At 55.0% G+C, this 26,171-nt stretch overlaps 2 protein-coding genes across 5 annotated transcripts in view; both read right to left on the bottom strand.

The window, feature by feature from the left end:
- Positions 1 to 4,124: 4,124 nt before the first annotated feature.
- On the bottom strand, positions 4,125 to 15,178 carry SHKBP1 (SH3KBP1 binding protein 1). Of its 3 annotated transcripts, none has more exons than XM_081106904.1 (18): positions 15,053 to 15,178; positions 14,773 to 14,826; positions 14,599 to 14,644; positions 14,422 to 14,495; positions 14,096 to 14,154; positions 13,789 to 13,869; positions 12,697 to 12,858; positions 12,525 to 12,615; positions 12,245 to 12,435; positions 11,608 to 11,723; positions 10,682 to 10,769; positions 10,468 to 10,584; positions 8,008 to 8,178; positions 6,610 to 6,765; positions 6,183 to 6,279; positions 5,076 to 5,254; positions 4,669 to 4,783; positions 4,125 to 4,549 (listed from the first exon to the last, which is right to left on the bottom strand). In XM_081106904.1, the coding sequence occupies exons 1-18, from the start codon at positions 15,136 to 15,138 to the stop codon at positions 4,318 to 4,320; spliced, it is 2,115 nt and encodes a 704-aa protein (XP_080963030.1). In that variant the 5' UTR covers positions 15,139 to 15,178; the 3' UTR covers positions 4,125 to 4,317. The 3 variants fall into 3 exon arrangements, with proteins under 3 accessions (XP_080963030.1, XP_080963032.1, XP_080963031.1); XM_081106905.1 differs by having other exon boundaries at positions 4,136 to 4,549; positions 4,669 to 4,780; XM_081106906.1 differs by lacking the exon at positions 14,422 to 14,495 and having other exon boundaries at positions 15,053 to 15,162.
- A 594-nt stretch (positions 15,179 to 15,772) lies between these two features.
- SPTBN4 (spectrin beta, non-erythrocytic 4) overlaps positions 15,773 to 26,171 on the bottom strand; it is a 76,890-nt gene continuing 66,491 nt past the window's right edge. For both annotated transcript variants that reach the window (XM_081106903.1, XM_081106902.1), the window contains 9 exons: positions 23,589 to 23,727; positions 23,411 to 23,495; positions 22,853 to 23,049; positions 21,652 to 22,271; positions 20,317 to 20,386; positions 19,525 to 19,817; positions 18,111 to 18,284; positions 17,916 to 17,958; positions 15,773 to 16,853 (listed from right to left, as the gene is read on the bottom strand). In XM_081106903.1, coding sequence (XP_080963029.1) covers positions 16,695 to 16,853; positions 17,916 to 17,958; positions 18,111 to 18,284; positions 19,525 to 19,817; positions 20,317 to 20,386; positions 21,652 to 22,271; positions 22,853 to 23,049; positions 23,411 to 23,495; positions 23,589 to 23,727 — 1,780 coding nt within the window. In that variant the 3' untranslated portion in view covers positions 15,773 to 16,694. The remainder of the gene's footprint in view (positions 16,854 to 17,915; positions 17,959 to 18,110; positions 18,285 to 19,524; positions 19,818 to 20,316; positions 20,387 to 21,651; positions 22,272 to 22,852; positions 23,050 to 23,410; positions 23,496 to 23,588; positions 23,728 to 26,171) is intronic.

The raw sequence follows: 26,171 nt of genomic DNA, 5'->3' as shown, positions 1-26,171 counted from the left end.
GAGGGACAGGTGTTGGGCGGGGGGCGCTGGGGCCTGCCTGGAGTTGTCAGTGTGTGTGTGTGTGTGTGTGTGTGTGTGTGTGTGTGTGTGTGTGTGTGTGTTGGGGGGGGGCGGGAGTCGGTTGAGCCCTCGGTCAAGGAGAGCCCCTAGTGTGGCGGTGCTGTGACCCCTCATGACTGGGAGCGAGGGGGAGGCCCTGGGCAGGGTCTCCTAAACCAGACTCCCACTTGCAGGCCTCATCCCTCAACTCCAGTTGTCGCGGAGTGCGATCAGAATGTGCTCCCGCACTCGTGCAGATGCTGGAAGCTCCCGCAGGTCTCCGCTTCTCACGCGAGATGCTCAAGATTCTGAGGACGGAGCGTCCTGCCCAGGAGGCCCGGCCCGCTGAGGGCTCCAGGCCCATTCCGGAGCTTCCCGAAGGATTCGCCTTTTCTGCGGCCCTGTGCTCAGGAGTTCCGGACTCAGCATCAGTAGCCTGGTTCTCAGAAGGCTGTAGTCTCCGCCCCTGCGGACCCGGCTCCGCTCCTGACCCACAGACTCCACTCCCAAAGCTGCCGGCTCTGCTCTCCTCCTTGACACCCCTCCTCCCCCTCCCCCCGCTGGCTACCAGACCCCTTTCCCTGCCTGAATCTTTAAAGACTTCCAAGAGCACCGCCCCCACTTCCAGGATTGCAGACTCTCCCTAGGGAATTCCAGTCCCCTACCTTCCTAGGGACCTTTACCTTCAGGAGCCCCAAGCCACAGAGAACCTTCGGCCCCACTTGCACCCCTTTTTATCTATTTTTAAAAAATACATCTTTACTGATTTCAGAGAGGAAGGGAGAGGGAGAGAGGGATAGAAACATAATGATGAGAAATACCAGTATTGATTGGCGGCTTCCTGCACGCCCCCTACTGGGGATCGAGCCTGCAACTCAAGCATGTGCCCTGGGAATCGAACCATGACCTCCTGGTTCATAGGTCGATGCCCAACCACTGAGCCACACAGGCTAGGTGCACCCCCTTTTAAAGGGTTCCAGATTCCAAGCCCAGCTCTGGCCCTCAGAGGGTTACCAGCCCCTTCCCTTCATTAAAAATTCAGGGCCCCACCTTCTTTCCTTGGAATTACAAGCCCTTTCTCTAAGCTTCAGGCCACACTCCTTCCCACAGAGAACTGGGGAGTGGCCCCACACTTAGGATTCCAAGCCCCACCCCTTCACGTTTGCCCCACCTCCAGGGTTTCCCAGTCCATCTCACAGCAGTTTAATTCTACGGTTTCCCTTTCTGTAGCATGAGCCCCGCGGAGGCTAGGCCCACACAGAGAACTTAGCCTCCCACCTTGACCAAAGGGCTGACTCCACACTAACAAAGCAACAGATCCAGCGTTGTCTTCATCCCCCATTCCTCCTACTTCTTCCAATGGAAGGTGTAGGGGGTACAGGGGACCCCTTCACCCTCCCCGGTTACAGTGAGGCACCTGGACTGACTCAGCACACTCACACCGTTACTGCTACCTACAGCAATCCACACCGCCATCCCACTCTGACACCTAGAACTCTGGGTCCACCCACCGTCCTGGGACACAGCCTCTTAAAGCAGCAACAACGGCACTCGGGCCCCACTCACGGGCATTCGTGGGCTGTCTCAGCGTGATGGTGGAGTGCCTGGTTCTGCCCTCTGAATGTGCTCCATGCCCCTTTGTAAATCCCCGATCCCTGAGAACATAACCATGCAGGACAGCGTGTCCCTGCCCTCTCCCTTCCTCCTACCCTGTGGCTGGAGCATTTGCTGGGGACGCTGCTGAAATTTCTCCCTTCTGCCTGGGATCCAGGACATCTTCAATGCTTGTTGCTAGGCAACAGTCACTGGCTCACCACTGTAACTTCCGGGGATGGCTGTGGCTTCCCCTCACCCATTCCCCCCTCACCCCCCCGGCATTTGGAATCCCCAATTTCAATCCCTATCAGTGCCACTATCTCCCAGGATTTTTTGTTTCTTTCTTTTTGAACTTTCATGAATTTATTTGCACTAAACTGACAACATATACTGGGAAGCAAATTCTCAAATGCACCTCACCTAGTAACAGCCAATCACCCCTTGGATCCTTATCTGTTCTCAACCCTTCAGAACCCCCAGAGTTCTAAGATCATGGCATTCCAGAAGCTTCCTCCCAGTGTGGGCTCACACAGTTTTATCCCTTGCATTAATAAACAAAAATCTCCATAGTGGCCCTGGCTGGTTTGGCTCAGTGGATAGGGCGTTGGCCTGTGGACTAAAGGGTCCTGGGTTTGATTCCAGTCAAGGGCACATGCCTGGGTTGCAGGCTTGACCCCCAGTGGGGGGCATGCAGGAGGCAGCTGATCGATATTTCTCTCTCATTGATGTTTCTATCTCTCTCTTCCTCTCCCTTCCTTTGTGAAATCAATAAAAATATATTTTTAAAAAATCTCCATTGTGTTCTAGATTTTCTGACAATTTCTCTCAGTTCTAGAATCATCAGCATTCCATACACGTATTCTGGATTCCCTGGCATGGAAAAAGCTATGTCAATATTCCAGATCTAGAAGCATTACAAAATGCCTTCATATTCTAGATCCCCTGATCCTCTAACATCCCAACCCACCTCCTATATTTTGACTTCCTAACATTCAAACATCCCCGTGTTCTGAATGCCCTGGCATATAAAAACATGCCCAGAGTTTAAGTATCATAGGCATTCCAGAACACTTTTAGAATCACTCACCTTTTAGACCTACCATTTGTGTTCTAGATTCTTTGACAATCTAGAACCCCCACCATTATGGATTGCTTGGAATGCAAACAAACTCTAGTGGTCTAGAAAGTTGACATTCCAGAATATACCTATGCCCTAGATTTCCTAGCAATCCAGATCTTTTCTGTTATTATTATTATTATTATTATTATTATTTCAGAGAGGAAGGGAGAGGGAAAGATAGACCATCAATGATGAGAATCATTGTTCGGCCACCTCCTGCATGCCCTCTACCAGGGGTGGAGCCTGCAACCCAGGCATGTGACTTAACCAGGAATCAAACCGTGATCTCCTAGTTCATAGGTTGATGCTCAACCACTGAGCCATGCCGGCCAGGCTTCTGTGTTTTAGAGTTCTCAGCATTCCTAATCCCCAGCATGACAAACATTCCTACTGATATAAATTCATAGGCATTGTAGAACATTTCCATTCTACAATTATTGACTTTCCAGGTCCTTCTGTCAAGAAACTTTTACAGTCTGGATTTTCTGAAATGCAAGAGAGAACCCTAACATTGTTCATCCACTAGAACTCTAAAATATTCCTGTGTTCTAGATTCCCTAACATTCTAGGCCCCTCTCACCATGTTACAGAAGTCCTGACATTCCAGAAACTGGGATTCTACAATTAGCATATCCTAAAATCGCTTGCTACTAGTCTGGCCCACTCTCTCTCCTCTTCATTGGTCCAAAGAAAAGATGCTGAAGATTTCCCTGAGGAGTTGCCATAGTAACAGGCATTATTTGGGGGAAATCCCAAGGTTGTCCAGCTGGGCTGAGCTGAATCTGTCCCACACACCCTCTCAGGCGTGGGCAGAAAAGGGGCGAAAGACTGGGAAGACAGGGGTGTGGGCCAGATGTTTGCAGTGCTGAGATTCTGGGTACAAATGTTAAGGATGTGGCAACGTCTGTGTTTCCGCCAGCCTGTAGCCATTCATCCCCACTTGTGGTAACAAAACCCTGATTCAACGTTCAGAAACTCCTCTTCTACTGTCAACATGGGCCTGAAGTCACCTCTTGGCTAGTGAGGTCATATTACCCCTGGAACAAGAGAAGACTTCCATCCACTGGCCATAGTGATTGGTTCAGGGGTGGGCATCTGACTTCACTCAATGAGAATCAGTCTTGTGATTTTTGTGGCTGCTAGAGGAAATAAAGTTGCTAAGGAACTACCTGAAGTTATCTTGGCACAAGAGGGAAAAACCTGACTGAGAACCCCTGGATCCAGCCATGCCTGAAGCTGATGTGTAAACCTATACATTTCTTTTCTTTGCTTAAAGCAGGAGAGACAGATGTCTCTGAATCTACAGCCTGGTTGGGCCCCATATCTCTCCCACCCTTTCCCTGGGGGTCCCCAATCATCTAAGAATGTAAGCAAGGTGTTGGCAGTGAGAACTTTATTAGGAGAGGGTAACTTTGGCCCCAGAAAAAAGGGAGATAGGGGAGATCTAGTAACAGTGACCATTCCAAGGAGACCCTGGCCCTGAACCCAGGGCTCTGACAGGAAGCGGGCAGGCACCCGAGTCTCTAGGCCCTGAGCATTCAAAGGCACCATGGCAGCTGCATTCAGAAGGAAGTTTCATTGAGCTTCATCTTGGGGGGTGCAAGGGGAGCCCCAAGACCCGTGGAGGGCCGGGGGGCTGGTGTTGGTGGCCGTCGGGTCTCTGGCCCACTGCGCACCAGTTCCTGGCAGCGTTCCACAAAGCTGCCTCCCCCACGGCGCCGGGACTCAGCCTGTGGGGGGCTGGGGCTCCCACGGCGGCCACACAGGGAGGTGTTGCTGGAAGCTGAGTAAAGACTGAGGGGTGCTCAGAGTCAATGCAGGCCATGGTGAGGCAGCTGAGCCAACCCCCTCCCAGGCCACCATATTCTGTCCTCTCCCCCAGTGCGCAGAAGGGGAAGTGGAGTCATGCCTACCTGGTGAGAGAAGTGCGGGGTGAGGGGCTGGGGAGAGAGCCCCGCGAGGAAGCCAGTGGGGCCAGGTCACACTGCTCCAGCTGTTCCATCAGCTCTTCCTCTGTCAGGCCACCTGCTGGGGGGCAAAGAAGCGAGGTCAGGGGGAAAGACAAGGATTACAGGGCAAGGGACAAAGGTCATGTGCAAGGATTGAGGTGGGGATAGCAGAAAAGATGCAGAGGTCAAGGGACAGGGGTCAGAAACAGAGGGATTGAAAAGCAAGGGCAAGGAGGAGTTGGGGTGCGGGGGGAGAAAGGGGCCAGAGGGTAAGGGTGTGGGGAGGGAGATTATGAGGAAGGAAGTTGGGGAGAAGCGTTCAGGGTGAGTTTGTGTGGCTTTCGACAGGATTGAGGTGGGGTGAGTAGTACCAGGGGCTTGGCCTAGCCCATCCATGGCAGTGGTCAGGTCCCACATGGCCAGGCTGCCATTGGCCTGGCCGGTGAGCAGGTAGCGCCGGGGCCGAGAGCCAAGCCTTCGGGATCCCTCACACTCTAGCACCGTGAAGGCAGTGGTGGGCGAGCCATCCACGGAGCGCACGGAGCACACCCTGAGAGGGAAGGAGGAGGAGTCACTCTGGCCACATCAGGGCCTGGCCTGGCCCTTCCTGGGCAATCCCCAGCTATGGCTTCCGTTCCTGTCTCCACCCCAAGCATCTTCATCCTTCCCCAGTCTGCTCTCTTGGGTTCTGGCCCTGGGGTCCTGCCGGCAGATTCGCCCTGTGTCCCAAGGGGGCCTCAGGACTCTCCCTCAAATCTGCTGCTCCCTCTTCCCACCTCAGGGAAGGCCAGAGTCTCATCCTAAGTGCCTCCCTCACCTCATTGCTGCCCTGGCGGTTCCACGTTGCCAGCAACTCTCCCATGGCCCTCCTCCCCGCTCGAGGCGTTGCCCTGGTCAAGCCCTTCTCTCTCCAGCCAGGCACCTGTCCAGCCCCCTTGCTGGGCTCTCAGCCTCCTACCACACTCCAGTCCCTCCTCGTCACAGCTGCCACGGCTCCCAGTACATGCAGGCAGGACAGTCTCAGCGCCTCCATGCGGTCGACAAGGCCCTGCCCCTCTGCAGCCCCACTGCTCACCTCCAACTCTGAGTTCTGGCCCCGAGACCATGGGCACTTCACTGGCTACCCTACTTAGCCATTCCTTGCTCAGTCTCCTCTTCAAGAAAACCCTCCCAGGGCCTCCTTGCCAGGGTGGAGCCAACAGCTCCTTTACAGCTCCCTGCCCTCCACCCCCCAGGCCCCCTGTCCCACCCTGGCCACACTGAGCAGTCTCCATCGGAGGGCCACCACAGGCACCAGCTTCTCCACCTTCACTCCCACCCATATGTGTCACATCTTTGATACTTCGGTACGTCCAGTCCCCAAACATGGACCAGGCCCATGCTCCTCCCTGCCCTTGCTCCTAAAGGCCCCTCCAAAGCCCAGCTGGCCTCTTGTCTTCTCCTTTAACCACCCTGTCCACTTGATGGATGATCCTCACCGCTGACCCGTGGATGAAAGACGCACGAAAAGCTGGCTGGCACTTGGCACCACCTTCTGAATGAACACTTGCTGGTCATCCCGCTCACCATAGGGGCCTGGGCCAGACAGGGGTGAGAATCAGGCTTGCTGGGTCCCTAAGACCTCCTGGCCCCAAGGCTCTGCCCCAGCCCAAGACCAGATCCCCATCCCTAGATTGCTGAAGTTGGGTAGGGTCAGAGAGGGCTGGGGATCAGCAACAGTCAACAGGGTTGAGGGACATCAGGGACGGGGGTGATCCCAGGGCAGGTGGCAGTCAGCAGGAATCAGTGGGGGCAACAGAATTAAACAGGAGGAGCTGGGAGTAAAGGGAGCTCAACGGGGGTCAGATAAGGGGTCAGTGGAGGCCAATAGGGACTGTGGGTAGGAGGCCAGGGGCTAGGAAGCACCAATGTCATTGCCAGCACTGCAGCCGCCATGCCCATCGGCCGACTCCAGGGCCAGGATCTTGAAGGAAGCAAGTGGGGTGGAGCCCGGCTGGGTGGAAATCATGCCACGGAAGCGAGTCACAGACCATGTCCGCACGTGGTTGTTGTCAGCACAGACTGAGGGGCAGGAGGGCAGCAGGTCAGGCTGGGCGGCTGTTGCCCAACCTCCCCCAGCCCCAGGAGAACCAACTTTCAAAGGTGTCAGGATTCAGAATTCTTCCCAGAATTCCAAAATCCTGTTGGCTCATCCTCCAAAATCATTCAGAGCCTGATCTCACCTTACCCTGTCTGCTGCCTCCAGCTGGTCCTGTCCATCTCATCTCCTACCAGGACTATTGAAGCAGCCCCCTGCCCCCATTCCCTGCTCCAGTCCTGTCCCCACAGCCTGTCCCACATGCAGCCAGAGGGAGCCTGTGCACACCTGCTAAGGTCACAGCCCTCCTCTCTCAGAGACCTCCTGCGCGCCATCGGAGTCAGGCTCAAGGACAGTCTTTGTGGCTTACAAGGTTCTATCGACCTGCCCCTTCAACCTACCCTCTTCCTTACCCACTGGGCACAGGGCTCTTCAGATACATCAGACTCTCCCACCACAGAGCCTCTGCCTTGCTTCTTCCCTCCGCCTGGAATGCTTGTCCCCACAGATCTACACTGTTCACTCCCTCATTTCTGCTCAAAGATCCTTCCTCAGAAAGGTCTTCCTGGAACCATGCATGGCCTGTGACCCTGACACTCTAGCCCAGTGGTTCTCAACCTGTGGGTCCGACCCCTTCGGCGGTCGAACGACCCTTTCACAGGGGTCGCCTAAGACCATCCTGCATATCAGATGTTTACATGACGATTCATAACAGTAGCAACATTACAGTGATGAAGTAGCAACGAAAATAATTTTATGGTTGGGTCACAGCATGAGGAACTGTATTTAAAGGGCCCGAAAGTTGAGAACCACTCCTCTAGCCACTCACACAGCTTTGTTTTTCTTCATGACCCTCATCATTGACTGGTATCGATTTATATTTGTATTCATTTGTCTGCCACCCTACTAGAAAGCCAGCTCCACGAGGATTGGGACTTGACAAGTCTTGTTCATCACTGTGTGCCGCGTGTGCCTGGCACGCAGTGGGTGCTCAACACCATTTGTAGAATTGATGAGTTACTCATTCTCCCTTAGACTGGCCCTGTTACACAGTATCCTCTGACTCCTGTGATTACTGGCCCAGGGCAAACTCCTCTCCCCTGCAGAGTTCCCTCCCTACACAATGTCTCTCCTCAGTGGGAACCCTCATCTGCCTGGCTTCCTGCTCCCATCCGAGCCACCCCTCCTGCAGGGAGACGGGCACGTGGGGCAGCCCACAAGCCCACCTGAGATGAGATGCTTCTCTGACAACATGATCTTGGTGACGGGGCTGCGATGCACGGTGAAGGTCTGGAAGAGCTGCGGCCCGGAGCCCACCGTCTCGGGGTGCTGCACGATGACCCGCACGCCCCCTGAGCTGGTGCCATAGGCGATCTCAATCCAGTTCCCACTGTCACCTGATGAGGCACCAAGGAGGAAGAGAGGAACAGGGTCACAGAGGCAGAAACCAAGGCAGAGAGAGACAGAGAGATGCAGAACAGAGACAGTCAGGAAGCAAGGAAGAGAGAGAGATGATAAGGTGGTAAGAAGATGTGGAGATGGAGGAACAGGGACAGAGTGACAGGTCAGAGAAAGAGAACCAGAGACGGAAGTTAAGACGAAGAGAGGCAGAGCTAACATGAGAGGGAAGAGAGACTAGAGAAACAGGGAGACACAGGAACTGAGAAAATGAGTCATTAGGAGAGATATAGAGACAGAGACAGACAGACATAAACAGGGATGGAATTAGAGAGAAACACACAAAAAATAGGGACATATATAGACAGCAAGACAAGAAAGTGCAAGCCCATGTGTCTGAGGAACACCCCACCCTCGCCAACTTTCCAGATGGGAAAAGTTATTTTCCAAGTGTCAGAAACTCCACGGACCATCTGAAGGATTGGGGATAGGGAAAACATGGTTGCAATATTTTGTGCAGCAATTAAAAGCAATGGATTAGGATTATGCATCACCACATAGATGGATATTAAACTTAGGGCAAGGTGGGCAAAATAAGAGGACAATTGAGATAGACACCCGGTACCATTTACACAAACTCAAAACCTCTTCATGACGCCCATTTTGTAAGGACACATACACATGAAAAGACAAATGTTAATCATAATAGAATAGTGGCATATGATGGGGGGAGAGTGGGAAGAAAAGGGAATGAAACAAGAAAGTGGCCTTATGGGGGATGAGTGATAAGGTGAAGGGGAATATCATCAATAATATTTTGATAAGTTTACATGGTGACAGATACTGTAAGGTATAAAAATGTTGAAACGCTATATTGTACACCTGAAACTAATATAACTAATACTAGAGGCCCTGTGCACGAAATTTGTGCATGGGGAGGGGGGGCGGTCCCTCGGCCCAGCCTGATCCCTCTCACAATCTGGGACTGCTGGCTCCTAACCACTTGCCTGCCTGCCTGCCTGCCCGCCTGATTGCCCCCTAACCACTCCCTTGCTGGCCTGATTGCCCCCAACTGCCCTCCACTGCCAGCCTGATCACCCCCAACTGCCCTCCCCTGAAGGCTTGGTCAACCCCAACTGCCCTCCCCTGCCGGCTTTGTCGCCCCCAAATGCCCTCCCATGCCGGCCTGATGGCCACCAACTGCCTTCTCCTGGTAGCCTGATTGCCCCCAACTGCCTCCTTGCTGGCCTGGTCACCCCCAACTGCCTTCCCCTGCCAGCCTGGTCACCCCTAACTGCCCTCCCCTGCTGGCCTGATCGCCCCCAACAGCCCTCCCCTGCTGGTCTGTTCACCCTCAACTGCCCTCCCCTGATGGCCATCTTGTGATGACGTGAGGACGTTATGCGAGGGCACGAGGGCCACCTAGGTTTTTATTAGTATAGATAATATTATATACCAACTATAGGTAAACCTTTTAAAAAAGAAAGGGGCCTTACATGAACACATGCTGTGAAGTCAGCTGTAATATGAACCTGTTCCTGCTAGAAAAAATGTACTGTGACCATCACCTCCCACCATACGGACTAACCATAAAAAAATTAACCATTATGCTAAGTAAAAAAAGCCAGGCACAAACGGTCACATATTGTGTGATTCCCTTGGCATGAAATGTCCAGAAAAAGGCAAATCCGGAGACAGAAAGTAGGTGAGGTTTCCAGGGGCTCTCAGGAGTGCGACTGCTAACGAGTTCAAGGTTTCCTTTGGGGGTAATAAAAATCATATTCTGGAGTTAGACAGGAGTGATGGTTGTACAAACTTGTGAATCTACTAAAGAATCACCAACTGTATACTCTAAAATGGTGGATTTTATGGTATGTGGACGATATCTCAATAACAACAAATAAAAATCAAGCTATTTCTCCAAATTTGAGGTTAAGGAAACAAACAAACAAAAAAAACTGTCCCAAGGGAGAGAATTCAGCTTCGTCCACTGTAAAACGTGCCTCCTCTTTGTTTTACGGGCATGCAACCATCATGTCCTAATAACCATAGAGATGGGAAAGAAACCCACAGATGGACACCTAGTGGCCAATTTTGCCCCTGGTGGAGAGGCCGGCCAGTGCTTGTACACAATGGTGCTCAGTGAGCATTTGCTGAGTGACTAAGTGACAGGTAAATCTGTCTCCTCTTCCGGTAAGTCTCAATGGGTTACACTACCCAAGCAGTGGGGAGACAGCTGCAGACGGGGGTGGCTGCTGGTGGCAGAGGGGAGTCAGGTAATAGCTTACTGGTCTTGGGGGTGAGGTAGACGCTGAGGGCTGTCACCCCATCTTCTGCTGGGTCCCGGTAGAGCTCGCTCACGAGGAGGTCATTGTCCTTCATGCGCAGGGGGAACTTCTGCACATCTACAGTGGGCGGGAGGGTAAGAGGGGGCTATTCAAGACGCCCAGCCTCTCCCCTCTCCCACGTCCCAGGGGAGGCCCGCAGGAAGCTGCTGCTCACCCACGTAGTAGATGGAGCCATTGCTGCAGCCCAGGAGGAGGAAAGAGCCTGCCGCGTCGTAGCTGGTGATAGGCTGCACCTCCTGGACCTGGGGGCAGCAGGGCAGGCTGAAGCTCTAGATCCCTCCTGCCTCTGCTCTTAGTGGCCACTCCTGGCATGCCCTCCCCTTCCCGCTCCAGAACCCACTGACAGTTTCCAGGCCCGTTTCTCTGCAGCCCCCTGCCTAGCGCTCTCGGCCTATTTCAATCTGTGTCTCTCTGTCTAAATGTCTCTTGGTCAGCGCTTCTGTCTCTTGGCCTCTCCTTGCAGCTATATCAATTTCTCTATTCAGCTCCGTCTGTCTCTCTGGGTCCATTCATCTACCACAGGCATTCCATTTTGGTTCCTCTCTGCCCACCCTTCTCTCTCTGTCACCTCTTTCTCACATCCTCTCTTACCATTTGCCTGGTCTCTCCCCCTCTGTCTGTCTCTTCCTCCCTCCTTTCTCTGCTTGTCTGTCTCTCTCAAACACTCACGCTTTGGCAGAAAACAATACTGCAGGGGTATTTTTTTTTTTTTTTTTTTTTTTACATTTTGGACACAGCTATGGGGAGGTGCAGAGAGAATGTCAGATGTTTGCACATCTCTCTGGGTTTCATACGCAGGGGGAATTTCTGCACACCTACACCATCTCCTCTCACCTGCTTCCCCATCCAGTGCCTGGAGAATCCTCTCTCCTTTCCAAACTCACCCCTTTCCTGTGAGCTTGGCAGCCCCTCTTCCAGGAAGGCCTCACCGATTTATGTTCCTTAGGCCTTTAACACACACCCAGGCTCTGGCCCCCTGCTGGGCTCGCTGGCTCTCTCCAGGTGGGGTGGACATAAAGGAACCCCTCCCTGGGTCTGTGCAGTCTGGATGCCTGGGAAAGGAACAGCTAGCGCTCTGACCTGCCAGTGCTTGGTGACGGCATTCCACACCCCAATGCGCCCCGTGTGGCTTGTAGCGATGAGCTGGTTCCCTACAAAGAATAAGGCCTCCACAGGAACCCCCAGATGGAAGACTCCTGTTGAGAGAAAGGAGCGCTCAGCCAGGGCCCTGCTTCACAGGTGAGAGGGGCATAGCAGGAAGAGGTCTGAGGGCCAGAGGAGTGAGCTGGCCATAGAATCCTTACAGGATGGAGGATTCCAGAAGGAATTACGGGGATTCTCCTGAGGACCGAGACTTGTTAGGGAACAGATTAGTTAACAAGCCAGAAATTTCTAATGGGAACACACAGTCTCACAGGCTTGGGATTCCACTGGCATGAAGAATTCCAACAAAGCGAAGAAATCTATCAGGGCAGTGAATTCTGACAGAAGACAGACTAGCACGTGGGTGGATTTTTCTACCAAGTCAAGGAATTCTAGCGGAATACAGAATTCTAAAGGGTTGGAGCACCCTGATAATGCAAAGAATTCCTATGGGCATAAGGACTGTATAGTGGGGCTTTTTTTTTAACAGGCCACAGTGCTAACGGGACAGAAAAATCTCACAGACCATAGGTGGGAAGAGAATTCTGCAGGGCAGAGGCTTGTGGTGCCATACCTATCTCAGATCCACCGCCTTCTGCCTGCAGAGCCCACAGAAGGATCTCGCTGCCCGTGGCCGCTGCCACCATCTTGTCATGCTCACCCAAAGCCCCACCAAGTACCCTGGCCGTGAGGGCCAGTCGCTCGATGGGCCAGTCCAGGCGGGGACTGGAAAACACCAGCTGCCAGCCAGAGGCTTCCTTCAGCCTGCAGGATTGGGGGGCATCATCAACCCTTACCCCAAGCCCTCCCGGTCAACAGGCTCAAAGCCTCCTGCCACCACCCTCCCCAAGCACCTGTAGCAGACAAGAAACTGAGTATAGGCCACAGCGATCCAGTTGTGGTGTCCACATACGAGGCGCACCATCCCTGGCTCCTCCGGCAGCCCTTAGAGGGGAGAGCAAGGATCAGAGTAGGGTCACCAGGGCCCCACTGGCTGTCCCAGCCTCCCAGGAGACAGAAGCATACCGGATGGGGAGGGAGGGGCTTTCTCATCTAGCATGCGGCCCAGCAACCCCGCGTTGCCCAGGTTGGGGGGCATGGTGTTGCTCCTTCGAACAGGCGCTGGCCGTCCCCCGGCCTGCTGGGGCCCCCCCAGGCTGTGCCGGTTCCGCCGCTTCACTGGAAACACTACGGCAGGGAGAAGGGCAGAGTGACAGTAACTGTAGCAACTGTAATAAAGGCCTCAGGGTGTGGCTGACACTGATTTCCCCACGTGGGGAGCAGTCTTCTGACGAAAAGAATTTAGGTGGTAACGGGGACACGGCATTAAGTGAAACTGAATCACATAGCAAGTGACTCCATTTCAGTTTCTTTCATCGCATCACAAATGAAGAATCAGTTTGGTGATGCCGTAATATTGATTTTCTCCAATATCTGCTAATCTTCCCTTTTTAAAAATGGAAGCCTGTTCCCTTGGTAGACAACAGCATCTAACCAGAGTTTAATAACACTTTATGTTTGGACCTTATTTTCACATTTACTTATGGTATAAAGGCAGTGATATAAAGCTTCTATTTAAAATCAATTTTTACAAAGCAGGGTAAAGTGAAGTTAAGAAAACAATAGTATAGGTTTTCATATTTGGCAAACTTCATTAAGGTAGTAGGTATTGACTGAGGTTAGGGAAATAAAGCCATAAATTGAATTTCCCCACTCATTTCCTTCTACCAATCAGCAAAGCTTAATGGACGGCAGTTCCCAATAACCATGTTTTCCATGGCCAGTGGGCTGGCTGCACCAAGGGCTAATGGAGATGAGTTAATAAATCCCCTTTAATAGTTCTCCCCTGCATGCAAAGGACCCAGTTCTTCCTAAGCCTTCCCACACACAAAAAAAATCAAACCTGGACCACAACGCCCATCGCATGCACATGCGATAGAGCCTCAAGAGGTCCTATGGCTTCTCTGGAAATGCTGTTTCCTACTTCCTTTCTCAGCATCTGATATAGAACTACAACTCCCATAGAGTCTCAGGGTTCTCAGCACGGACACCCAAGGGCTGCAGCCTTACGGGAAATGTAGTCTTTATTCTAGTCACCCGTCCCTTAGCAGTGCCCACCTGGTGGAGGCAGGTAACCATTGAAGAGAACGTTTCCACAAGAAGATCGATCCAACTCTTCCCGCAGCTGCAGGCGGCGAACTGAGGCAGGAGGACTTGAGGATGAGACTTGGGGATACCGAGGCCAATTCCTCCCTCCTTCCCCACCTTTCTCCAAAGAATACCACCACTCCCCTGAAACCCAGGACCCAATAAATCCAGTGCAGTCAGTTCTGACCCAACCTTCTTTCCGGAGAGAGAGGGACAGGGAGCTCACTAGCGAGCTGGTTTTCTATGCAATTAGGATGCTAATGGGGCCCCCACTTACCCAGAGGAGTGAGCCCATAGAACTGGGCTTCGTGGAGGAGGCTGGAACCGTGGACACCCCTGGGAAGTAGAAATGACTAGGGGTTAGTGTCTGGGTAGTAAGAGTAGGCAGAGAATCCTAAGGAGAAAGTTTTCAAAACTGCACGGAGAATTCCAAGAGGGGGCAAAATTTGACAGGTGAAAATGTGTGTGTGTGTGGGGGGGGGGGGTGGATTTTAAAGACATAATTTAAATATGGCCAAGGAGCTTAAGCGAACATTCTGAAGGGAAGAAGAGATTTCTCGATGGGGGGACGGTGGGGGACTACCCTTTACCCTCCATGCCAACCTGGGGTCCAACTCTTTGGTGCGCAGGAAGTTGAGGATGGGGGCGAAAACGGTGGGGTCCCTGTCGATGAAGATCTGCGGGGAAGGGGTGCAGAAAATGGACGGTGCAAAGAGTGGGGCTGCGTGGAGATCCTGTCCCTCCTACCCGCCGCCCCACTTCAGGTCTCGCCCTACTCACGGCTCCGGTCTCATCTTTCAAAGTCGAGATGCGTCCGCTCAGGAGACTGCAGGGAGGGGACACAGCGCAGGTGTCACGGGCCGGGGTGTGTGCTTGCGGGGCGAGGGGGTTCGGTGCCCCCCTACCTCCTCCTCACGCCCCACACCCCCGCCCCTAACTCGCGCTCCCCATCACCTGGAGAAGAAGGAGTCTGGGATCCAGGTGAGCGTCTGACGGGAGGTACTAAATCTGTGCGGGGAATGTGAGCGGATGGAGATGATGTAGGGAGGGTGAGGTTCACTGCCCCCGACCCCGGACCCAGTGGGTTCCCTGCCCTCCAGGGCGCCAGTCGGGGCTCCCGCGCCTCCCGAGGGGGCGGAGCAATCCTTGCGGACCGGATTCCGCGGGGGAGGCGAGTGCTCCAGCCCCGCTCCCCGCCCCCGAGCGGGAGGCCTCGGGAGTCTCCTACGCTCACCTCTTGCCTCCCACGTTCAGATGAATCACCTCCCCCGGAGGTCCCCGGCCTGGGAACCCCTCCGCTGCCGGCGCGGCGGCTGCCATGGCCCAGGGCGAGCCGGCCGCCCAAGCACCTACTTCCGGGTGTACCTCCGACCCCGCCCCCACCGCGTGCTCATTGGGCTAGAAACTCCGGGAGACGTTGGTGATTGGACAAAGCACTCATCCGTCGCAGTTAAATTCTCCGCCTTCTTAAAGGAGCCCACCTTTCCTGTCCTGGATGGGGTGGAACTTGGCAGCTCCATGGGGAAGTTTAGTTAGGAGGGTTAGCAACACGTCCCTCCAGCTTTCTGGGGTTCCCATTTTTGGAATGGCATCTAGGTGCTTTGTTCGGGGCACGTGCTTAGACCCCCCAAAATGAGTCCACACAAGGGGGACACATTTACATGTTCTATGCAGCTCGCAGCGGTTCTCAACCTGTGGGTCGCGACCCCTCTGGCGGGCGAACGACCCTTTCACAGGGGTCGCCTAAGACTATCCTGCATATCAGATATCTACATTACGATTCATAACAGTAGCAACATTACAGTTATGAAGTAGCAACGAAAATAATTTTATGGTTGGGTCACAACACGAGGAGCTGTATTTAAAGGGCCAGAAGGTTGAGAACCACTGTCAGCTAGTCTTTCCCCTCTATCCTCCCAGGCTTCAGCCCGAGGAACGGGAACAAACCGGCAAGGACCGTCAAAGCCAAAAGATTTATTATAGGTACATACAGTATGCATCTGTCACACCGCCCCACACTCCCGGGCCCCAGTGGCTCCTCCAGGCGGTGGTGGGGGTGGGGGGCGGCCCACAACCCGGCTCCCTCACCCCCTGGGAGGAGCTCCAGCCTGGAGCATGCAGGGAGAGGGCTTCCCCGCGCCCTTCCCTTGCGAAGTGGCATTTACAGCTGGAGGGGGAGGAGAGAGGAAGACAGTTTTGAGCTTTGACGTCTCTCCCATTAAAAGCCTTCGCGGATGCGGGGCGGGGGGTGGGGGGTGGCGCGGGGGCGGGGAGGAGGTCGACGTTTTGCAAAAATAAACTAAGTCAGGAATTAACCTCATGGCTCTGAGGCGGCAGAGTACGGGGTCGAGGGCCCCTTCGCTTCGCCTCCCCAGACAAAGATCAAGGCAGCATTGGAAGTGAGGTAAAGGCGGGGAGGGGGTGTTCCCTCCCCACCCCCTAGCACCCTGGATGGTCCAGGGGACCTCACCAGCGCCCCCATACCCATACCTAGGGCGGAGACGGGGGCAGGGCTTATCGCCCCTCCCACTCCAGCTTCTTGGGGCAGGATCTGGGTATCCGGGCAGGGGCTTGGCTCAACGGGCCCCTTACCCGCTCCCCCAAGCTCAGTTATTGCATAAAAATAATGGAGCCCCAGCACCTGGGGTGGGAGTGGCGAGCGGGAAGGGGCCGAGATATGGCTATAGGGGCAGCAATCTCCCCACCACTTTTTGGGGTGCAGGAGAAGTCCCCTCCTTTCCAGTGCCCGTCATGGCGCGTCCGTCCGCAGTGTTGGGGAAACTAGGGGCTCCAGCCCCTGCGGAAGAGAAAGTGTCTTTGTGCCCACAGTGCGGAGAGGAGGGGCGGGAGTTGTGTCAGCCCGCGGGGGTGGGAAGTCACTTCCGGCGCCCGCTGGCCCTGCGGTCCCCCGTCTCCCTCTTGGGGTTGCCCTCGTCTGTGGACGATGTGGTCGGTAGTGTCTGTCCCCAGCGGGCGATCTCGGTGTGTTCCGCCACGGAGGCGGCTACTGCCTCCAGCCAGCCATTCATCTCCTCCTGAAAAGGGACACAGAGTCCGCATTTGGAATACAGGAGGCTGATTAATATCAGCAGACACTTACAGCATGGTAATAATATTAGTAGACACCTATAGAGAGAGCACTTACAGGCCCTGTACTACTGTGCATGATCAATTGATGTAATTCTCACAATCACCCTATGATAAAAAGCTATTTTTATCTCCATTTATATTTTTATTTTTTAAAGGAAAAATGCAGAATGTGTTTCATTAGAATGTCAGGATGAATTTATCTCCATTTTAAAGATAAGTAAAGGAGTCATGGAGAGAATCAAGGCCTATTTCATAGTCTCTTATGAAGATGAAATAAGAAGTGTTATGTTCAACATCTTTTCAACCCACCTCCATGGCTGCTCCTGCTTCCCTGACCTTTTCCCTCACCCCAGTCCCAAGGTCCACTCATGTGTCTGCCTTTCTCACCCACCTCCTCCTCCCTTTCCCACAGGCCTGCCCACGTCCAGCCTGTGCTCTCCCCACTTGAGTCCCTGCCCTGGCCGCCTCCTGGGCTCCACACCTCCACTCGTGCCCTGTCTGATCTACCTGCAAAAGGCAGCCAAAGGGATCTCTCTTATGCACCCCAGTAACCCTCCCTTGCTCAAAACTCTGCCAGGGCTTCCCAGTGCCCTTAGGACAAACACAATCTCCTCTGGCCCACACGATCCAGGCTCTGGGACCCCTCTTCCTTGAACTTTCCTCAAGAACAATTAATGCTTTGCAATTCTGCACCTCCAGTTCTTTGTACTTGCTGTTTCTCTACCTATATCTTCTCTCTCACCTTTTTTAGCTAACACCCTCCTCTTATCTTTCCAGTCTCACCTCATAGGTGAGGCAAGGGGTTGGACTTTGTCCTGAGAATTCACTCATTGCCCCCCTGGCTAGGTTAGAAACTTCTGGGCTTTCTGTGTCCATGGGCTTTCCCATTACAGCCCTGGTAACTCTGGTTTGTGCTTCCCCCTCACAGCCCATCACTCTGGAATGGGGACCAGCCAGACAGGTGGGGCCTGAGATCCAAGTCAGGGAGAGAAAGAACCACATCTCACCTCATCTTTAGCCTGGAGCAAAAACTCGCTGCCATCCTGGGTCCTGCAGGAGGAAACACAGGACTATGGGATCTGGGGCAGGGGTATGCCCATCCTTCTAAACGTTTTCCAGGGGAGCAGGGGACTGCTGGGAGGGGGCAGCGGGGACTTGAATCCCTCCCTCTTGCCCATGGGGGTGGTGGTGAGGTGGCTCACTGGAGCTTGAAGACGTGCTTCTTCTTCTTGTAGTCACTAGCCACCTCACTGATGGCCTTGTGCAGGCTGAGCAGTGGCTCCCCGCCGTGCGTGCCCCCAGATGCTGGGCCTTTGGCGTCCTTGTAGAAGCCCAGCTCCCCCTTGCTGAGCACGCAGTACAGACTCACCCACGACCTGGGGCAATGAGAAATGCTCAAGGCAGAGCTGCAGCACTCTGCATGGGCACTCTGCATCAATGGCTTTCATGTGCTGAATCCCTTGGGGCCTTTCCTCTACTAGGGCCATAGGCCTTGGGTGTTCCTGAGCTGAGGTCAGGATCTGTCTCTCAGTACCCTGTCTTTGCCCATGCGGGCACTGCTGGGGTTGCCCTTCTGAATCCGCTCTCACATTGAATTTCTAGAAGACAAGACTTAAGCTGTCTCCTCTATAAGCCTTTGGCTTGGGCATGTTCCTAGCCAATCCTCTGCCTCCCAAGGAATCACCTGAAAGGAGAACTATTGGTCTACTGCCTGGAAAGAGGAATTAGTCTCCTCATTCAGCCAAAGCCTCCATCGAGGAGAAGCAACCCATTTATTCCCACCGTGGCCTCAGCACAAAAAAAAGAAAGACTACCTGAGACCACAGGCAATCTCAACCTGTGTGCTCATTTCATGCCATGGATCTAGACTTCACTCTGCTCGATGGCCAGTGCCGCTACCCTTTTGGCTTCCCCTCTTCCCCGAGTCTGCCTCCCATTAGACAGAAAAGGGTTGGACAACCAGAACTGGACTTCAAGAGTTTGGGCTCGGGACCTTCTCAAATCTTCCCCCAACTTTAAACTTCGAGGGTGGACCCACCCATTCATTGGTTGGATGGACCTCTCCGGGCCCCACCTCACAAGTCATTGAAACCCTCTCCAGCGGTTCTCAACCTGTGGTTCACGACCCCTTTGGCGGGCGAACGACCCTTTCACAGGGGTCGCCTAAGATCATCCTGCATATCAGATATTTACATTACAATCCATAACAGTAGCAACATTACAGTGATGAAGTAGCAACGAAAATAACTTTATGGTTGGGTCACAACACGAGCAACTGTATTTAAAGGGCCAGAAGGTTGAGAACCACTGCTCTAGACTTAGACCCCACATCCAATTCGTTGTCAGCTTTAACAGACTCCTGGTTTGATTGCTATGAGATTGGGTCGCAATTTATTCCATTTTGGAGCATTTTCTTCAGGTCCCGCCCCCTCTAAGCTCCACCCGCTCACTCATTGGCCACACTAACTATAGGTCTCCTCTTAAGGTCCTGCCCACCCCGCCACCGGTTGGACGCTCAGACATTTAGCCCCACCCTCCCGCCTTGCGCCCGCCTCTTCACTCATTGGTCAACCTGAGCTTGGGACCCGCCTTCAAAAGCCCCGCCCACACGCTCACCGGTTGGATGACTTGCGGTTAGCGTCGACCTCGCGCTTGCGCAGCAGGAAGCCCTCGTGCTGCACCGTGTGAGCGGGCGGGGGCGGGGGCGCGGGGGCGGCGCCGCCTTGGGCCGGGGCGGAGCGCGAGCGCCGGCTGCCCCCGCCCTCGCCACCCTCTCGGGGCCGCGGCCGCCGTCGCGGTTTGGGCCGGTCGCGCGCCCGCGGCCGGTCCGGCCTAGGTGTCCGTTCCGGCGGCTCAAGTCCGTTGGGCAGGCGGCCGGGGGGAAGTTCGCGAGGCTGAGGCAGCGACGTCTGTGAAGGGAGCGGGAGAGGGTGCTGTCCAAAGGGGGCGGTGGGGGCTCCCTGTCTGGGGCCTTCGCGGGTCTGGGGCCCATCTGAGCGCAGGGCCGAGTGTCTCGGAGGCGCGTATGGGCGGACGTCAGGGCGGGAGGCCAGCTCCTGGCGCCCGCGGGCCTCGGGAAGAGTCTGCGAGGACTCCGCGGTTTGGAGTTCCTTGGATCTTGGGGAGGAGGGGCATGAAGGCGGGTGCAGGCAGGGGGTGTCCCCGATGTCTGCAGGGGGTCTAGGCTTCTCTCCGCATGGCTGTCTACCAGGGCGCTTGGGACCCCCGCTGGCAGGTGTGGGGAGACTCTCGGGTGTGTGTAGGGGTAGGAGTAGAAATTAGGGGGCATCTCAGTCCCCTGAGAGCCTCTCTGCAGGGTTCAAAGGGGGGGGGGGTGCCCAGGGGCAGGCACTGGTGTTTCCGGGACCCTGACCCGCGCTCTGAGTCGCCATCCAAGGCTCCACTTACCCCCGCAGGGAGCCCCGGTCCCGCCTCCCTCTCCTGCAGCTGCTCCACAATGTCCGCCAGGGTGGCCTTCCTGGGGGCGGGGCAGAAAGACCAATGGGGCTCGTGCCTTCCCTCCAGGACCCGCCTGGGGGCCGGACAGTCGCCGTCGCTCAGCCCAGGGTGCTGGCCCCGTCCGCTCCGGCGCTGCCGCCGGGCGTTGGCCCGCACAGCACCGCGGCTCCGGACACGGCTGCGGACGGCGGACGGAGCCTCTCCCCGCTGGAGTTTTAAGCAACAGAACGAGCAACATGCAAACGGGCCCTTTCCAGCCTTTGGACTCCTGTGGCCTCTCCCCACCCACTCCTGACTCCCAGCCCCCGGCTCCCCATTCCAGCCTGGCCACTGCGATCCTCATCACTGTCTGGGGATGCGCTGGTCCCCCCCCCCCCCGACGGTGAGCCCCACAGAAGCAAGGCGAGGGCTTCCTGGCGAAGGCACGCTTCATCCTGCTCTGCCCAGCACGTGCCACACAGGGCAGGCTCTCAGCAAATGTTCACGGAATGCAAGCTTTAAGAAGGGGCCGAGAAGTCACGGCCACTGCCCCGGCGGGTCTGGCTCAGTGGACAGAGCGTCGGCCTGCGGACTGAAGGGTCCCAGGTTCGATTCCCGTCAAGGGCATGTACCTTGGTTGCGGGCACATCCCCAGTGGGCACATCCCCAGTGGGGGGTCTGCAGGAGGCAGCTGATCGATGTTTCTCTCTACCCCTGTCCCTTCCTCTCTGTAAAAAATCAATAAAATATATTAAAGGAAAAAAAAGAAGGGGTCAAGAAGTCACGGCCACTGCCCTGGCGGGTCTCGCTCAGTGGATAGAGCCTGGCCTGCGGACCAAAGGGTCCTGAGTTCGATTCTGGTCAAGGGCACACGCCCAGGTTGCGGTTGGAAGGCAGCAGATGAATGATTTTTATCTCATCATTGATGTCTCTCTCTCTCTCTCTCTCTCTCTCTCTCTCTCTCTCTCTCTCTCCCCCTCTCTGAAATCAATAAAAATATAAAAAAGTTAAAAAAGTTATTGTCACTGAAATATATTTGACCAAAGACCTCTTTCCGGGGACACAGCTGATGGGACTGATCCGCTAAAACACTGGTGAACTGTCCTTTGCTTCCGCGGATGGAACCGAGGCTGCGGGACAAAGGCCACCCCTGCCCTCTCTGAGGCTCCGGCTACATCTCTGCAGAATGGATGCCGCGGCTCCCCCTCCCGGGGCAGGTCTCAGCAGGAAGCCGCTCCACTTTGCCTCGAGGCTGCAGGACTCTCCGGGGTCCCCCCCACCCCCTCCATGGACACTGGGCCTCACCCCCTGGCCAGCTCCGCTCGGGCGGGCGGCTCCTGTTCGCTGGACTCCTGCCGCTCCAAACGCCGCTCCCGCCGCTCGCGCCGCCGCTCCATCTGCTCGTAGCGGCCCAGGGTGAGGCTGTGCGCCGCCTCGTGCTCCACCGACTCCTGCCGCTCTGGCCTGCGCCTCCGTGCAGTCTCCTCGGAGTGATCTGCCGATTCCTGCCGCTCCGACCGCCGCCTCCTGGGCGGCTCCTCCGCTCGATCCGCCGACTCCTGGCGCTCTGGCCGCGGCCGGACCTGCTCCGCTGGCGTGGGGGCCCGGGGCGTCTCCGCCGAGCCCTCCGGTGCGGCTGGCGGGGCCGCGGGCTCCACCCTCCCCGGGACCTCCGGCAGCCGGTCGATGCGCGGCTGGAGGCGCTCGGGCTTGAGCTCCTGACGCACGTACCCCACCCGGGTCCGCACCTCAGCAGACAGCGTGTCCGAGGCCCGGCGGGCTAGGGGCTCCAAGCCCCTCTCGTAGCCCCCTGGTCGCAGCAGGGGTGCCGCCTTAGCTGCCAGTTCCGTGGGGTCCCCAAAGAACTTGCGCCCCAGCAGAGGGGTAGGCGGTAGCTTGCTCTGTTCAGCCTTCAGTTTCTCGATCTGGGGGTGGAGGGGTCAGGGTCAGGTGGAGGGCGTGTGTGGGGGGGGGGGGGAGCGGGGGGGGGGCAGGTAGCAGCTCTGGGGTGTCTGCCTCATCACCCAGTTCATTAGTTTTTATTGGTGAAGAGGCCGCCTGGCCCAGGCTTGCACCCATGCTTTGCTCTCTGCTAGGAACTTAAGTCCCACTTTCCTCCAGCAAACACCTAGTATTCTTTTCAGAATCAGCTAAACCACTTTCTCTGGGTGCCTCTCTGACCCCCATTGGCTCTTTCCTCATTGGTCCCCTCCCAGGACCTTAAGGCTTTTGACTACAATGGTCTCTCCTCCTCATTCTAAGTCGCAGATCAGACTCCCCCAGGCCAGGCCACGGGCTCTAGCTCCCACCGCCTCTGTGCTCCCCCATCCCAGTCTGGACTGTCTCTGCCTGGGGACAGGTTTCTCTCTTACGGCCCCGCCCCCAAGACTGGGAGCCAGTGAGGGTCTGTCTGGGCCTCACTTGACAGAGCTCTGAGCACGGAGAACCAGGGTGCCTGTCTCATGTAGAGGGGTGGGGTGGGGCTGGGCAGGATCCGGGTGCTGACCGTGGTCAGGCGCCTCAGAGAGCTGAACCTTTCTTCCCAGGCTGCCGCTGCTTTGCGAAAGGCCTCGTGTCGCCGGATGAGCTGCTCCACCTCGTCCACACTGCTGCCCAGCTCCCGGCTCTGCAGGAGTGGCTCTTGGGCTGTCAGCCACGCATCTGCCACCACCGCCTCCTGGGCAAATTGGTGCACCTCCAGCACTGAGGGGAGACATGTGGGGTAAGGGTGCTGGCGGCACCGGTGGGCCCTTCACGGGGCAGTGGCTGTCTCTCTGCCCTCCGCACCCCCCTGGCTTCCTCTCTGCCAGCCTGCACCTCTCTGAGCTCTGCAGGAATGAGGCTGGGCTACTTCTGAGGGCACCAGCTTCTCCTCTAAATATCTGCCACCAGAGAGCTTCAATGGCACCACAGCCCCCTTGTCCACCCTGCCAGGCCTTCATCTTTGCTACGGGGGAGCTGTGAATGGTGTGCAAAGCAGGCCTGTGTCACCCTCTGGGCCTTTCTAAACACACTGGAGAAGGTCCCTGTGCCCTGGAGCCATGTGCGTCCGGCCCCCACTCACTCTGCTGCAGCCACTCCCAGTGGCGGTCCCACTTGTCCGACACTTCCTCCTTCCTGGATCCCAGCTTGTCCAGCTGTGCCTGGATCTGGGAGTGGTGGGTAGGTGGGAGAGACGTCAGGGTGGCTCCCACCCCAGTGGACACAGATAGCGGAGGGGAACCCCCTGCGCCCCTCCCCACCTCATCGGCCATGGCACTCTTGTTGAGCAGCAGAGCGCGCCCCAGCTCCTGGCAGGCCGTCAGCTCCGGCACCCGCGCCTCCAGCTCCGTCTTCAGGCCCTGGTGGTAGTTCATGAGCACCTCCACGGAGGACACATCCCTACAGCAGGCAGTGGCAGGGTCTGAGCACAGACAGCCTCCCGCCCCCCCCCCCCCCCCATATACACAGCTCTAGTGGGTCCAAACCCTGAGGCCACAGTTCCACACCATCTCCAGACTCCCACCTCCTATGAACAAGCCAAGGTCCTCCCCTGGTTCAATGACTCCAACTTTTCCCAGGCTGCTACCATGTCACACTTTGTGATTCTAAGTTAGGCTTTCAATAGCCAACATTTTCCAATTTTCTAAAGCTATGCTTCTGAAGGCTCCTCCAGCCAGTGATTCTAACCTTCCAAGTCTGTGCTGTTCAACACACGAGCCACTGGCCGTGGTGGCAGATAAGCACTGGCAGTGGCTGGTCTGCACTGAGATGTGTTGGAGTATAAAGTACACACCATATTTCATTTACTGTAAAAAAGCATCAAATATCTCAATAATTTTAATATTGACTACATGATGAAAGTATAGTTTTTGGGTTTACCAGCTGAAATAAAATGAATTACTAAAGTTCATTTCACTTGCTTCTTTTTACCTTTTTAATGTGTTTACAAGAAAATCTTAAATTATGTGTGTGGTTCACATCTGTGGCTTGCGTTGTGTAACACCAGGACAGTGCTGTTCTCAGCTGTCATGTGTCCAAAACAAATTCCACATTTCTGAATGTTCCACCAGTCAGCAAGTATAGCTTTATAAGACTTAAAATGCCCAAACTTATTTGTGAAGATTTCACATTGTAATGATTTCTACCTGAGACTTAGACCATCGAGAATGATCTGATTCTCCTCTGAAATTTCTCCTCTGAAAACTCCCCCGTCACTCCCCTGTGACTCCTTTTCCCTCCACCCTTGAAGCTAACTCAAATGATATGACACCTGAGCTTTGTTTTAAAATAACTCAGCAAGGGGTGGGGGAGGGAGTACAGAGATGAAACAAGATTGGCCAAATGTTGATAGTTGTTAAAGCCAGGTGTTCGTTACACACACATTATCTGTTATAGCTGCTTCTGTATATATTTGAAATTTTTCATAATAAAGAGACTTTGTAAATTCCTGAAACCAATCACTTCTCCCCACCTCTACAACCACCACACTGGGTCAAGCCACCATCATCTCTCACTGGTTTATCACAGCAGCCTCTTAACTGGTCTACCTGCTTCCAGCCTTGCTTTCCACACTATTTCTTATGAGGCATCGAGAGTGTTCTTTCTCAGATGTACATCATATCACATCACTCCCCTGCTCTAGTCCCTTCCACGGCTCCCATCTCACTCCGAGAAAAGGCAAACACCTCACCAGACCCTATTGCCCCTCAAACCTCATTTCCTATCTATTCCACGCTCCCTCTCACTCTCACCATCCAGCCACAATGATTGTCTAGCTCCTCCTCAAACATGCCTGGCCACACCTACCTCACCAGGGCCTCTGCCCTTGGAAACCCTTCTCTCCAAACTTACCCAACTCATCATCACTTTATTCAGGTCTCAAACCTGACATCCTCAGAAAAGCCTTGCCAGCTAGCACCTCATCCCCTTACCTTGCTTTATTTTTCTTCAGAGCACTTATCACTATTCTATATCTATATAATAAAAGCCTAATATGCTAAGTGTCTGACCATTCGTTCAACCATTCGACCAGTTGCTATGATGTGCACTGACCACCAGGGGGCAGACGCTCAGACCCGTAGGTTAGCTTGCTGCTGGTGTCTGGCCGATCAGGACTGGGCGAGACAGGCTGGACACACCCTGGAGCCCTCCCACAGTCCCTCCCAAGCCACGATAGTGCACTGGTGGGGTCCCTGGGCCTGACCTGCACCCTCTCGCAATCCAGGACCCCACGGGGGATGTAGGAGAGCCGGTGTTGGCCTGATCCCTGCAGGCCAGGCCGAGGGACCCCAGTGGTGCACGAATCCGTGCACCGGGCCTCTAGTCTAAAATAATAATACATGTTTGTTTACTTATCTGTTGCCTGTCTCCACCCTCAGAATATAAGCCCCATTAGGGCAGGGGCTTGGCCTTGCTCACTATCTGCACACAGTAGTCATTCAGTAAATATTTGCTGAGTAAACGAATGTAGACGCAAGGCCTCACAGTCACAGAAACAATGCTATGTGAGTGCAGGCTTAGTTCCTAAAACCTCCCATGTGATCCTCTTTTCCTCATCTGCAGCTGGACCCAGAGGGTCCAGGAAATGGCTCGCAGGGCAGCGTGATGGAAGGACCTAGCTCCCAATCACTTGGTTCAGGCTTCTGCCGGGCACCCACATGAACCGTTATGTAAGCAACAAGTTCATGTCTACCAGGTTAAGCCACACATACAGTCCACACCTCCCTGTCCCTATCATGGTTGCAGCCCATCCCATGCCATGACACCCTGGGAAGGAGAGAAGGCACGAAGATGCCCTGTGCACTGAGCCCCCAATATTAGGCCTAACAAGGGGTCTTAATACA

The sequence above is a fragment of the Myotis nattereri genome, assembly GCF_964212035.1.
Source record: "Myotis nattereri genome assembly, chromosome: 15".
In the NCBI taxonomy this organism is placed as follows: Eukaryota; Metazoa; Chordata; class Mammalia; order Chiroptera; family Vespertilionidae; genus Myotis; species Myotis nattereri.
Note: the sequence above shows the minus strand (reverse complement) of the source record. Positions and strands in the feature narration are given on the sequence as shown.